This window comes from Alosa pseudoharengus, unplaced genomic scaffold (assembly GCF_046254945.1).
Source record: "Alosa pseudoharengus isolate Yale_2024_CS ecotype anadromous, Long Island Sound unplaced genomic scaffold, YU_APseudo_1.1 YU_APseudo_1.1_scf_23, whole genome shotgun sequence".
Taxonomy (NCBI): Eukaryota; Metazoa; Chordata; class Actinopteri; order Clupeiformes; family Clupeidae; genus Alosa; species Alosa pseudoharengus.
This window is the reverse complement of record NW_027468685.1, coordinates 15977256-15989132: the sequence shown is the minus strand read 5'-3', so window position 1 is coordinate 15989132 and position 11877 is coordinate 15977256. Positions and strand designations below refer to the sequence as shown.

The window sequence follows — 11877 nt, the reverse complement described above, 5'->3', positions numbered from 1 at the left end:
GCATTTTGTCTTTGTTTGACTCCCTGTATTTCCCATCTCCCTCTCTCTCCCTCTCCCTCTCTCTCTCTCCCTCCCTCCCTCCCTCTCTCTCTCTCTCTCTCTCTCTCTCCCTCCCTCTCTCTCTCTCTTTCCCTCTCTCCCTCAGCTCCATAAGATCGCGGTGGGCCGGGCCACGGAGCTGCTCAGGCAGCACTCGGAGCACCTGGCGCTGGAGGCCCTGAAGGCGGCGGGCGGCGAGGGCAACCTGGAGGCCGTGGCCGAGTACGCCCGCACCCTGTCCGAGCAGAAGGACCAGCTGGTGGAGGTGAGGAGCGGAGGACACGTTGTGTCGTAGCGCAGGCCGAGCCGAGCCCCGCAGGGTTGGTTGTGCACACCTTGGGTTGTGCTAGATACAGCACATAGGCAGGTGTCTCCTCACCTGTGCCCAAACACACACACACCTACCCTCTGTTCAGGTCAAACTCTTTGGGAATATTAGTCCTTCACACAGTCCTTCATACAGCTAGTAAGGTAGGGTAAAAACTTGGTTGGAATACTCGGTTGGAAAAGCATGGGCTTAGTCTTGCTAGTATCACTGAGTTATTTCTTACCTTCATTACATTACATTCATTGTATGCATCTCAAGAGATACATGAATCTATATTATTTCAGTTTTACATTCAAATGTCATGACGTGTGTGTGTGTGTGTGTGTGTGTGTGTGTGTGTGTGTGCGTGTGTGTGTGTGTGTGTGTATATGTGTGTGTGTGTGTGTGTGTGTGTATATGTGTGTGTGTGTGTGTGTGTGTGTGTGTGTGTGTGTGTGTGTGTGTGTGTGTATGTATGTATGTGTGTGTGTGTGTGTTTTCCCCTGGCTCCACCCTGGTTTGTGTATGGTTTCCACACTGGCTATAGACGTGTCGGTTGCTGTGTCACGTGTCCGGCACGGAGCCGCTGGAGATCACCTGCATCCACGCAGAGGAGACCTTCCACGTCATCGGCCCCCAGGTACCTGCCTCTACAACCCCTTATAATGGTCCATTCCTACCCCCCAGATCCCCTTCACTACTCCTGCTGCAAAGCAGTGGAATACACCTTCAAGAACTTGTGTAGAATGTCAATTCATCTCAGTCCTGAAGTGCATTGCAATAGTTAACATCAACCATGCAACAAGTTATAGTTGTGAATCCTAGAGTTGTTCAATAAAGTATTTGCTTGTTAAGGCCTATTCACACCAAGAACAATAATGATAACTATAGCCACAACGATAAAAGTGTTCACACTGAACAATGATAAACAAAGTCTCTCTTAATGAATGGGACGGTTAAATTCGGTTCTGATTGGCTATTAGCTTTTTATCGTTCTGAAAATCGCTCTTAAAGTGATCCCCAACGTTATCGTTCTTCATGTCGTTATCGTTATAGTTTTTGTGTGAGCATCGTCATTCATATTAGTTATCGTTATTGTTATTGTTCTTGGTGTGAATGGGGCTTTACTCAATGTATATAAGTGGGCATCAGATGATCACATCTTCTACAGTCTAGACCCCCCAGTGCACCTCCACCCCTAGACCAGCCCCAGAACACCTGTCCACCTCCTCCATCCTCCTCCACCTCATCTCTGCCTCACATCCCCTCATAAGGCTCTTTTATTCATGAGACAGTAGAGCATTTATCCAGTCATTAAGCTGGCGATGAAAGCCCCACCTCCTCCCCTTCCCCAGGCAGAAGAGCGGAATGTTTGGTGATTATGTCCAGTCCCGTGCTCCATTGGTGCTTGAGATTATTCGGCACACCGCAGGGCTGGCCACGGGAGGTGGGGGGTTGGGGGGGGGGGGGGTGTGCGACCCTACTCTGAGGTCGACATCTGGTAATGAGTGAGCTGAAAGGTCGACCAATCAATAGCGCCTGTGGCATTCATCCACACACACACACGCACACACACGCACGCAAGCACGCACACACACACACACACACACACACACACACACACACACACACACACACACGCATGAGTGTGTGTTAATAATCCGCCCCACACATCAATAATTAAAAGTGCTATAGGGAGAGAGAGGGAGAGAGAGAGAGAGAGAGAGAGAGAGAGAGAGAGAGAGAGAGAGAGAGAGAGAGAGAGAGAGAGAGAGAGAGAGAGAGAGAGAGAGAGAGAGAGAGAGAGAGAGAGAGCTTGGTTGATTAATGTTTGCTTGTGAAAGAGACGCTGCGTCTCGAGCGGGTTGAGGCCCCTTTGGATTGTGGCTTATTATATTATCTGTTATGTTTTGATCACTTGAAGAGAAGCAATGGCCAAAGGCTTCCAGGTTTCGAACGCAAGCTTCGGTTTGACAAAGAATTGACAGGTTTACAGCTGTGAGTTAACATGTTAACCGTTAATGATCTGTGTTGGTCTTCCTCTCCCTCCTCATCGTTGTCCTGTGGCTCAGATCGTCTCAGCGGCCCAAACCCTGGCCCTCCACCCGTCCAGTAAGATAGCCAAAGAGAACCTGGACGTGTTCTGCGAGGCTTGGGAGTCCCAGCTCTGCGACATGGCTGTGCTGCTCCGAGAGATCAACGATGTGTTCGAGGGACGCAGAGGTACCGCTCTCCCAGCATCTCTCGCTTTAGAGCGGTCGACAGGTGGTGCACCGCGCATTGGTCACTCTCGTAGCGGCCATCTGGATATTGCCCAGGAGGGACATTTCTTTGACGAGTGGGAACAATAACAGTTGTGATTTTAAAACGCGGCCCACATGAAAGGAGGGCTGTTAGACATCCCTCCTGCTGGGTTCACTGTTTTTGTTCCAGAGGAAAATGAACAAGGGCAGACAACAGATAAACGATATAGTAGTTACGCTCCCCTCTGCAATGAAAGCGACAGGCCATTATAGCACTCTGTAGTATTAATAGAATACATATTTACATCCCCCAATAGAATACATATTTACACCCCAAAGCAATATGTCTTGTTATTCAGCTGGTCAGAGGGGATATGTAATATATGAGTGCAAGGACCTACCCCTCCCCTCATAAACCCTTCTTACATATTGCGGTGTTTTTATTCAGCAATTCAGCAATCCTGCAAGAGTAATGTTAATCAATTTCCTTCCTAGACTTGGGCCATCAGTGAACATCACTTTCAGTTCAATCCCCAACAGAAACCAGATTTCAATGAATAAATGCCCTTTCCCTTTGTTTAATGTCAAGTGTTGCTACGCAGTCCTGTAAGTACTGACCTTTGGAAACTAATTCCCAAACACATCTGATTTTAGGTGATAAGAAACCCTACCTGTCTCTGCCGAGACCTGGGGTGAGTGTCTTTTCTTCTGTTCATCCGATGGGATGTGATATTTGTTTTGTCTGTGTGTTGACCTGCTGTCATCCATACCCACTATAATCACAGCCTCATCATTTCCCACAGAAGCATTCAACCAACCTAAAGACTGCAAAAGCTGCTAAACTTGATTCTGAGGTAACACACCAAACCCCATGCATATCACATGTTAATAACCTATTATTACATGTTACAATATAATATTTAATCCTCATAAAACAGTAATGTATTTTAGACATATTATTTTTACATAAATTACATATATAACATGAGCCCAACTCGTAAGCTTTACACCCTGCTGTGTCGTGTGTGAAGATTGCTTAAGGCTGTTTTGTGACTCTTCTTCGCTGCATGTTTTTCATGTGTTCCACCGTTCCACCTCGTGGAGTGAACTCCACCAGTGCTAGTCTTGTGTAGCCCGATTACACTTGATTTAGTGAATCGCAAGTAGCCGTGAGGTGGTCAGGTGGGACAGAGCTTAATTAAATGAAATTAAATAGATGCAGAACTGGAATGAGTTTGGAGGGCTGCGGCGTAATTCCTCTGGTAGCTTGAAGTGTTTGTGAAGGTGCTCTTTGGTAGAAAAAAAGTTTAAAAAAAAGTTTAAAAAAGCTTTAATGAATTAGGCTTAATCATCATCATAGATCATGTTAAAATTGGCAACATGTTTCGGCCTTGGCTAGGCCTTCACCAGGGCAAAGTCAACAGGCAGATGCAGAACTGGACTGGAGCATTCAAATGCACAGTGGCTCTATAAGGGTGTGGAGAACATGCTGTTCAAGGATCCCTTAGGTCAGAGATGGCTAAGATGTTAGGTGACCCCTGTGTGACCTGACCTTTGCCCCCTGTGACTCTCAGGAGCAGAGCACCATAGCCAAGCTGGGCCTGGAGCTTCGCCTGCTCACCTCGGACGTGGACACTGAGGTGGAGCGATGGGAGGACCAGGAACATGACATCGCCCGTCAGAGCCAAAGCATTTCCAGTATGGCATTCTCCATGTACCTCTTCACCAGGTATATATGGCCAAGGAAGACTATTGCACTTAAACAACAGTGCAGGGTCAATTAGTTGTAGTATTTACAGTTATAGGAAATGTGCAACAAATGGTAAAAAAAAATGGGTTTGGCATAAACATTGACTATTGACTTTTTGGAGAAAATCAAAATAAATCATCCAATTCTCCAACTTCATCACTTTAGAGATGAGTCTTGTGGACAGTTATCATGACTTATTGTCTCTGACGCAATGTTTTCTCCACTCCTTAGGGGGGAGGGTCTCCTAAAGACGACGCTGGACTTGTTCCACCAGGCAGAGGTGAGGCCAACCCTCCATCATAGGTGCTGTTTTTAATTGGACTCCTCCACCAGTGTCATTAGGGGTGCTAAAAATGCCTCGTGAAGTCAAATCGATACGCTATTAGCTGAAGAAAGGGGCCTCGTCATTTGTCTCAGGTGGTGGGAGGAAACTGCGTCTTCGGGGACCTATTAAGTTGGTCCCAGGGCTGACTGTTTACTATGTGGAAGTGTGTTAATGGCTGTGTGTGTGCGTGTGTGTTGATGGGGTGTTCAGGAGATAATAGAGTTAGCCCCAAATTCCCTATTTTCCTGTTAATCAATTATGGATGGTTGCTGCTGCAGCACTTACAAGATGAATTGTCATTGTAGCATGACTCTTCCCTTTTACCCCCATTAATGAACACAAAATCTCATTTGTTGGTCTCACTTTATTTCATAGCGTGTGTTTCATTTCATGTATTAATAGAGCAATTACCATGCAGAGATTTCAGCCCTCCAAAGCAAAATCTGCTTAATACCATCAGCATCCCAGGGTCCTCTAGCCCAAGGAGATTGTATGGTTTTGTGTTATCTCAAATGTAATCACAGAGATTACACACTATTTCCCCCTGTGCAAAGAAGAGAAAGGAGGAGGAATTCAAGGCACGTTTTGCTCTGAAAGTTTTACTGTACCGTTGAACTTTATTTAGCCAGATTGCCTTTCACAGTTTTTAAACTCACAGCTCGAGCTCTATTTTATGTGTGTGACTTACGACATGTCGCTTTTGTTTAATGCAGTGGTTTATAATAACGTGAGTAAAGCAGCGTGTGTGTGTGTGTGTCCCCTCTCCACAGATGCTGTCTGAGCAGGGGATCCAGTTGTGTTCACACCTGCACACGTTCTCCACACAGGTAAGAATAGAAACTAGACCGACAGGAGAAGTGTCATCTAGTTTCTAGTTTCTTTTCTGCTGTTCCATCCTGCCGCACTACGCCAAATATCTCCCTCTCTTTCTTTCTCTCTCTCTCTCTCTCTCTTTGATCATGGGGTATAATTAAATGTCTCCCCTTGACGGCTGTTAATGACGGCCATCAATCCCTGTAGAGAGAGTGGAAATGGTGGCTATCGGAGCTGGCCGACCCTGCTTGCACTGGGGCACGAAAGGCTAATGCTTAATCACAGCGTCCGGAACCTCTGAGCCACTCGTGTTTGATGAATAACCTCAAACAAACAAACTCAGGCAGAGTCGTTTCCACGGCGCAACCCCCCCCCCCCCCCCTCCAACCCCCCTACTGTGTGTTCCGACCGGCACATTAATCTCCAAGCACATCAATTATGAAATAGCTTTTTTGAAGATTAATACTCTTAATGCCACTTCTTGTCATTATAACCAACAGCTAACATTGCTTAGATTCATATAATTACATACCTACAGTATTATCGGCCTTAAGAGTAACAAACTACATGGGCATGTTAGTCCTTCTAATAACTGTACAGTGGGGAGTTGGGTGGGTGCTTTAAGAAAAGCCTCTGTGGAACTTTATTCCAAACTCTTTTGTGTGTTGACCTCAGCTGCTGGATGAGGAGAAGGCCGTGATTCTGTCGGAGACCGAGAAGCTTGCAGCCTCGTGTCAACAGCTCCAGATGGGGGCCAGGACTCCTGTACAGGGGAAGAGCGCCACCTTTCAGAAGGTAAAGTCACTGCACCGCTACTCTGTTTTTCTACTTGTGTTACTCCCATAGTCTGGTAGGCAAAGGTGCTAGAGCACCAAGGTCATGGATTTAATAGCTCAATATACGGCAACTGTAAGATCAGTGAAACATCATCTGGGAACAACGGGACCAAGTAATATCATAATTATAATTATTTTTAAATGATAAAATAATAATTTCATATAATAATATTAAAATGTGCAATGTTTCACACATGCATCATTGTGCACATCGAGATTGGCTTCATTGCTGCATTAACCAGCCACATCCTCCCCATTCTAAAGTTAGACTAATTAGTGAACCTGCACCCTCAACCTCATAGCCCATCTGTTCTTAGACATGAATGCGATGACCTGACAGCCTGAGCAACAGAACAGATTGCTGAATGTGGAGCAGCAAAAGCTCTCTGTGCCAGCATGGGGACTAATCTTTTTTTTTTTTGCCAATCCATCTTGTTAGCATAAACAAGAAGAACTGCAGTAAGAATGCTGATGAAGTGATATGGGTTTGTGTAGGACTATGGTTACACAGCATTCCTACTCTGCCTGAGCTACAGCATTTAAATAAGTTGAAATTGACGGACAGTTTAAAAAGCCTGAATTTATCTTCCTGTCAGAAAACTTAGTCAATGTCAAGGCTAGACATTACAAATTCCTCTATTGATATTTATTCTGATGGGAACACTTTGGTCGGGTTGCTTTGTATATGCCTTAATCAGCATTATTGTTTTGTTTTAACATTCATCATAATAGTTTTATATAATAATAGTTTTTGTTCTATTTTTTCAGGTGGAATCATCAATCCAAAACACCAAAGGAGTTATGACTGTGGTGGTCTTTCTGTTGCCAGTCTGTAGTAAGCTCATAAGAAAGGTACAGTCGTCCTTGTTCCACACGCTGCAATTGTTGTAGCATGACATCTACTGTACAGTATGTGCCGTTAGTAAATTAGATATAATTAGATTATAGATATAGAATATAATATTGCATTAACTAAAACCTGCATTTTTGTATTGCGTTGTAATTACTGTTTTTTTCTAGTCTGTAATACTAGAAATACTTGAATACTTGAATTTCCCCTTGGGGATCTATCTACATATACGAAACCCATTAGTAGACTAATTAGTAAATCCAGCAGATTGCTGAAAAATATGGTTTGACTGGATCTTGTGATCCAGACCCAGGATTTTCTCCTGTTATCATCATAGACTTAGTTCTCTCTCTGGGTTTGCTCCATCTGCAGTACAAGTCGGAGCGGAGTAGCCTGGGCTCTCCGCAGAACTGGAGGGAAAAGCGACAGCTCACACCGGTCAGGGAGGACGCCACCGTCAACGGCAAGAGCAGCAACGGCTTCGGGGTCAAGTCCCTGGAGCAACACATGGCCAGTCTCACCTTCCTGGAGAGCAAATAGCTCCCGTGAAGACGCGTCCAGTCCACCCAGCCACCCACCCCGTCCCCCCCTTAGTCCTTATCGCCAAGACCTGCTGGAGCGTCTGTCTGACTGACCTGTCCGGAGGGCATCATACACATGGGCATGAGAGCGCGCACGCACACACACACACACACACTCACTCACACACTCAGAAAGCAGATTGCAGTGCACTTGCTTAAGGCGTGCCTCTTTCTGTGTTGACGCTCATTTTGCTGTGTGGTGTACAGAACTCCATGGCCTATTTGCCTCATTTTATGTGCACATGGAGGTCGAAGAAAACAGACTCACACACTGACACTGACACACACACACACAAAAAACATCAGTCAGTCTGTGCATGTCTTTCTGTATAAGCAAGCCTCTTGTTTACCGTCTTCATGCAAAAAAAGCTGGTGTTCTTTAAACCATATAGGTATGACTGGGCTTCTCATCGACCTCGCCAACTTTGCTTAGGAAAAAGAAACGGTTAATCTGAGATCCTGGCTCTGCAATGCAAATGAGAGTGGCCTTCAAGACACTTTAGAGACCCACTAATCCATCTGCCTCACTGTTGCCAAATATGTATATTAAATTGGTCAATCATTGCAGTCAGTGCACTTGGCTTGCTAATAGGCTATAACATTAACTCCCCACGCTTCACACTACCTAAATGGGGAATGATTTTAAATTATCGCCTTTTAAACGTCTGGATTATTGTCATCAGAGTACGATCAAAAATATATATTTTCAAGGAAAAAAAAGAATGATTATTCTAAAGGATGTGTGTCTTTACCACAAGAGTATGTTGACTGTGTTTCAATGTGGGGGACATCGATTCCCTTTAAAATGTATTTGTTATATGGGTTCCCCGTAAGGACTGCCATGTAGGTCACTGTGATACATATTGTTGTTGTACTTGAAACATAAAAAAGATGTCTATGGAAGTAATGTTTGGTACTTTAAAGAATATTCAAATGGTTAGAATGAAGACAGAAAAAAAGCTTTAGAGTGAATAACGTGTGCAGCTAAGAGACTGAGAAAACATCTCAGATGATAACAGCTAGTTTTGGACCATCAATCCTTTTGACAGTTTGAATGATTGCTAAGCCAACAGAAAAAAATCTAAAAATATACCTTATTTTTCTTAAAGTATGGATGATTGTCATTTATTTATGTATTCTCTACAAAAAATAAATAAATATTCTGCTGTACAATATCACCTGCCTTGGATGAGCTAAGAATGAAAACGTACAATACTGTAAGTTTGAACATGACAACTATTTTGAGTGAACACACGCTTTTATCTTTGACAACCTTTATCACAGTTTTCAAATATTATAAAGAAAAGAAAACAAAAGCGTTTTTACCTGTCAAGGATGTCTTATCAAACAGCATATTCTTGAACAGTTTGTTGTCTTGTTTGTTTGTTTGTTTGTTTGTTTGTTTGTTTGTATCTTAATGAACTTTTACAAGCTTTTAAATTAATCATAAAAAAAAGAAACTTCACTACTGAAATGCATAACTATGTATGAAGGCACAGTGCAGTAGTTTTCAGTGTGTGCTAATTGCTAACCAAGAAGGGAAATTCCCAAGCCTATGCGTGTTGTCTTATACATGGCATCTTTGATCCATTCCCAGTTCTTAAATGCATGATACCTTGCATGCTGGACATCTTTAATGAGCCTGAAGTGCAGGGCGGAAATCAAGTACAAATTCCTGAGTCTCACGCTGTCAGATATTTTCAAAGCCATTCTATATAAATTACAAAGTATTTTTAAATCTTCAATGGCCTGGTGCACACCTGAATTCCAGCACAGTATAAGCCCTGTGAACAGTCGAAGATCTCAGTGCTGGTCACTCTCTAAGGCAGTACGCCAGTCCACTGGCTGGCCAGTTCACCACACCAGCGCCTCCTCAGCATGGCTCTGGTTGCTGATTGGTTCGTTTGGAGATGACCTCTTCGTATTGCTCTCTGCTCAGCAGACCTTCCGTAATACTTTTGCTCTCCTCGAATTTTGGCAGGATTACGGCGATGTAGCCTTCGGTTGAGGGCTGTTGGAATTAATCGATAGAGGTTATTATTTTTTCTTTTTTTTCAATTGATGCATTGATGCACAAATAGCTGGTGATAGCAGTAAAAAAGAACTCTGTCCACACACAGTTTGATCGCATTATATTTCAAATGGCACAGGAAAGCATGTAGAATCAATCAACAGGAGAAAGGTCATGAAAAGATGTATTAACCTTTTCCAGCAAGAGGTCTGGTCTTGTCAGAATGTCTTCATTTACTTCCACCAGACGGCCTCTGATGCAGCTGTCAAGAGATGTATTCATTTCAGAGAGTAATTATCTCAGTTATGTCGAGCCAGAATAACAAGAGTTGTCCACTTTGTGTTTAATGGTACCTTTTATTCACTTGTCAATGGGTTGTAATTTCAGATACCTTCAAAGCCGCTAAACGGAGGTGCTATTCAGACAGAAACTGACCCATGTAGATCTGAGAGTAGTCAGGTGTCATGTAAACACAATTTTAATAAGATGTTTATAAACAAACATCATGTTGTAGACATTAGGGCTGCACATTTAATCCATTTTCCAAGACAATTAGGTAATCACAAAGGCTGCAATTAATTGTGCAGCTTGCAACCCAATGGTTAATCTGGTCACACATCTATGATCAACGAAATTCAATTTCAAATGCAATTGCCATATCTGTCCGAAGAAATATATATTTTCCTCAATTTGTGCAGCTCTACTAGACATCCTTTAAGAGTAATGTTTAAAATATCACCTCAACAAAGGCTACATTCACATAACTGTATGAGAGTAATGCAGTGAGGACTGAAGACTGCTCCCAGTCTTTACCTGAAAATGGTGTACTCTACTTCATCAGTGCAGGTGATTCTACAGAGTGGTGCATATTCTGTGAGAAACTGGCCTCCCTGGAAGAAAGGAAGAACTATCAATGTAAGTTCCACATCTAAATATCAAGAAAACCTTGGGATATATTGAAAGTAAGATTTTTGCAAAAGGAGTTGACCGAATACATACTCGCTTTGACTTTCCAGACACTTTATTGTTCAATCGACTGCAGCCAGCACTTATCTGGTAATTGATGCTTTTAATTGAACGGCCATTCTGAAGGATAGGGTGTGTCTCAGCAAGGGTGATCACACAAATTCTGTGAAAAATGCAACAGATATATCAAGAAAACAAACATCTGTGCAACTAGAGAGAACATTAACACGACTTCCACCTACATGACAGAACTAAAAGCCACTACACCATAAATTACCAGGGTTCATTTTCTACCCTGTGGAGATTTTGTTGCAGTTTTTTAATGGGGAGAAACAACGCCTGTTTTTCCACATGTGGGTATTCATTCATCCCTTCCAGATCACTCAAACCTCCTCTTAAACCTGTTACCTGTTGGAGTGCTGTAAGATGCAGAAGTCCTCACATGCTTTTCCTTTCATATCTAAACGGAACAAATTGAGACAGTGGTGATTTCAAAAACATAAGTCACAGAGACAAAACTACATAACTCACAGCAGCATAGATTAAGAAATTAGTTTATCACCACCACAGAGGTTTGACACACATGATAGCCTACTATTTGATTCACTCATCTCAGTCAGCCTACCTGTTCTATACCAACGTGTGTAATATCGGTCAATCACAGAAGGTGCCTCTTTATGTTCTGATATATCCATATTCCGAAATGCAGGTCAAGGCCGACTTGCTGGATACAGCTTTGACAAAAACAGGACAATTACAGCTACTGGATTCAACCCCACAATCTGAAGGTTTCTGGATAAATAGAAATGCAAGTGGCACATTTAGGAGTCGACTTTCTTCCTCGTGATTTCACTAGTTAATTTCATGCAGCTGAACGGCTCTTTACTGCCATCTGCAGAAGTGGAGGAGCAAGTTTGTCGATTAGCAGTCTAATCATAAACATCATTATTTATTACAGACAGTCTTTACTTGTAAACATCCATATGTATTTACCATGGTAATTTATAGACAACTTCCATAAATAAATCGAACATAGATTTCCTGATTAAATGGCATACTAAGCACTATTGTGATGAGACAGAAGTTAAGTTAAGTTAAGTTAGGTTAAGTAAAGTCAAATTTATCAACTTGCCTGTAGCTCTTCTTCTGTCTCTAT

General features: G+C 43.0%; 2 protein-coding genes across 2 annotated transcripts in view; one reads left to right on the top strand and one right to left on the bottom strand.

The window, feature by feature from the left end:
• The window catches only part of ctnnal1 (catenin (cadherin-associated protein), alpha-like 1), a 53577-nt gene extending 44658 nt beyond the window's left edge, over nucleotides 1-8919 (top strand). Inside the window, exons 9-19 of the mRNA XM_076301771.1 lie at nucleotides 146-304; nucleotides 894-986; nucleotides 2419-2569; nucleotides 3244-3281; nucleotides 3393-3443; nucleotides 4164-4318; nucleotides 4571-4619; nucleotides 5435-5491; nucleotides 6153-6272; nucleotides 7082-7165; nucleotides 7536-8919. Of these exons, the coding sequence (XP_076157886.1) occupies nucleotides 146-304; nucleotides 894-986; nucleotides 2419-2569; nucleotides 3244-3281; nucleotides 3393-3443; nucleotides 4164-4318; nucleotides 4571-4619; nucleotides 5435-5491; nucleotides 6153-6272; nucleotides 7082-7165; nucleotides 7536-7703 (1125 nt within the window). The 3' untranslated portion in view covers nucleotides 7704-8919. The remainder of the gene's footprint in view (nucleotides 1-145; nucleotides 305-893; nucleotides 987-2418; nucleotides 2570-3243; nucleotides 3282-3392; nucleotides 3444-4163; nucleotides 4319-4570; nucleotides 4620-5434; nucleotides 5492-6152; nucleotides 6273-7081; nucleotides 7166-7535) is intronic.
• A 441-nt stretch (nucleotides 8920-9360) lies between these two features.
• On the bottom strand, nucleotides 9361-11567 carry abitram (actin binding transcription modulator). Its single transcript, XM_076301776.1, has 6 exons — nucleotides 11347-11567; nucleotides 11130-11181; nucleotides 10755-10884; nucleotides 10569-10645; nucleotides 9948-10017; nucleotides 9361-9755 (listed from the first exon to the last, which is right to left on the bottom strand). The coding sequence occupies exons 1-6, from the start codon at nucleotides 11414-11416 to the stop codon at nucleotides 9618-9620; spliced, it is 537 nt and encodes a 178-aa protein (XP_076157891.1). The 5' UTR covers nucleotides 11417-11567; the 3' UTR covers nucleotides 9361-9617.
• Between the last annotated feature and the right edge of the window lie 310 nt (nucleotides 11568-11877).

Bases quoted from the DNA above. Each gene is read 5' to 3' on its own strand.
- abitram (XM_076301776.1), bottom strand. From the start codon at position 11,416: ATGGATATATCAGAACATAAAGAGGCACCTTCTGTGATTGACCGATAT. The intron at 10,646-10,754 runs GTATGTATTCGG...CCTTTCTTCCAG, and splicing joins TGTCTGGAAAGTCAAAGCGA to GGAGGCCAGTTTCTCACAGA. The intron at 9,756-9,947 runs GTTAATACATCT...TAATTCCAACAG, and splicing joins CAGACCTCTTGCTGGAAAAG to CCCTCAACCGAAGGCTACAT.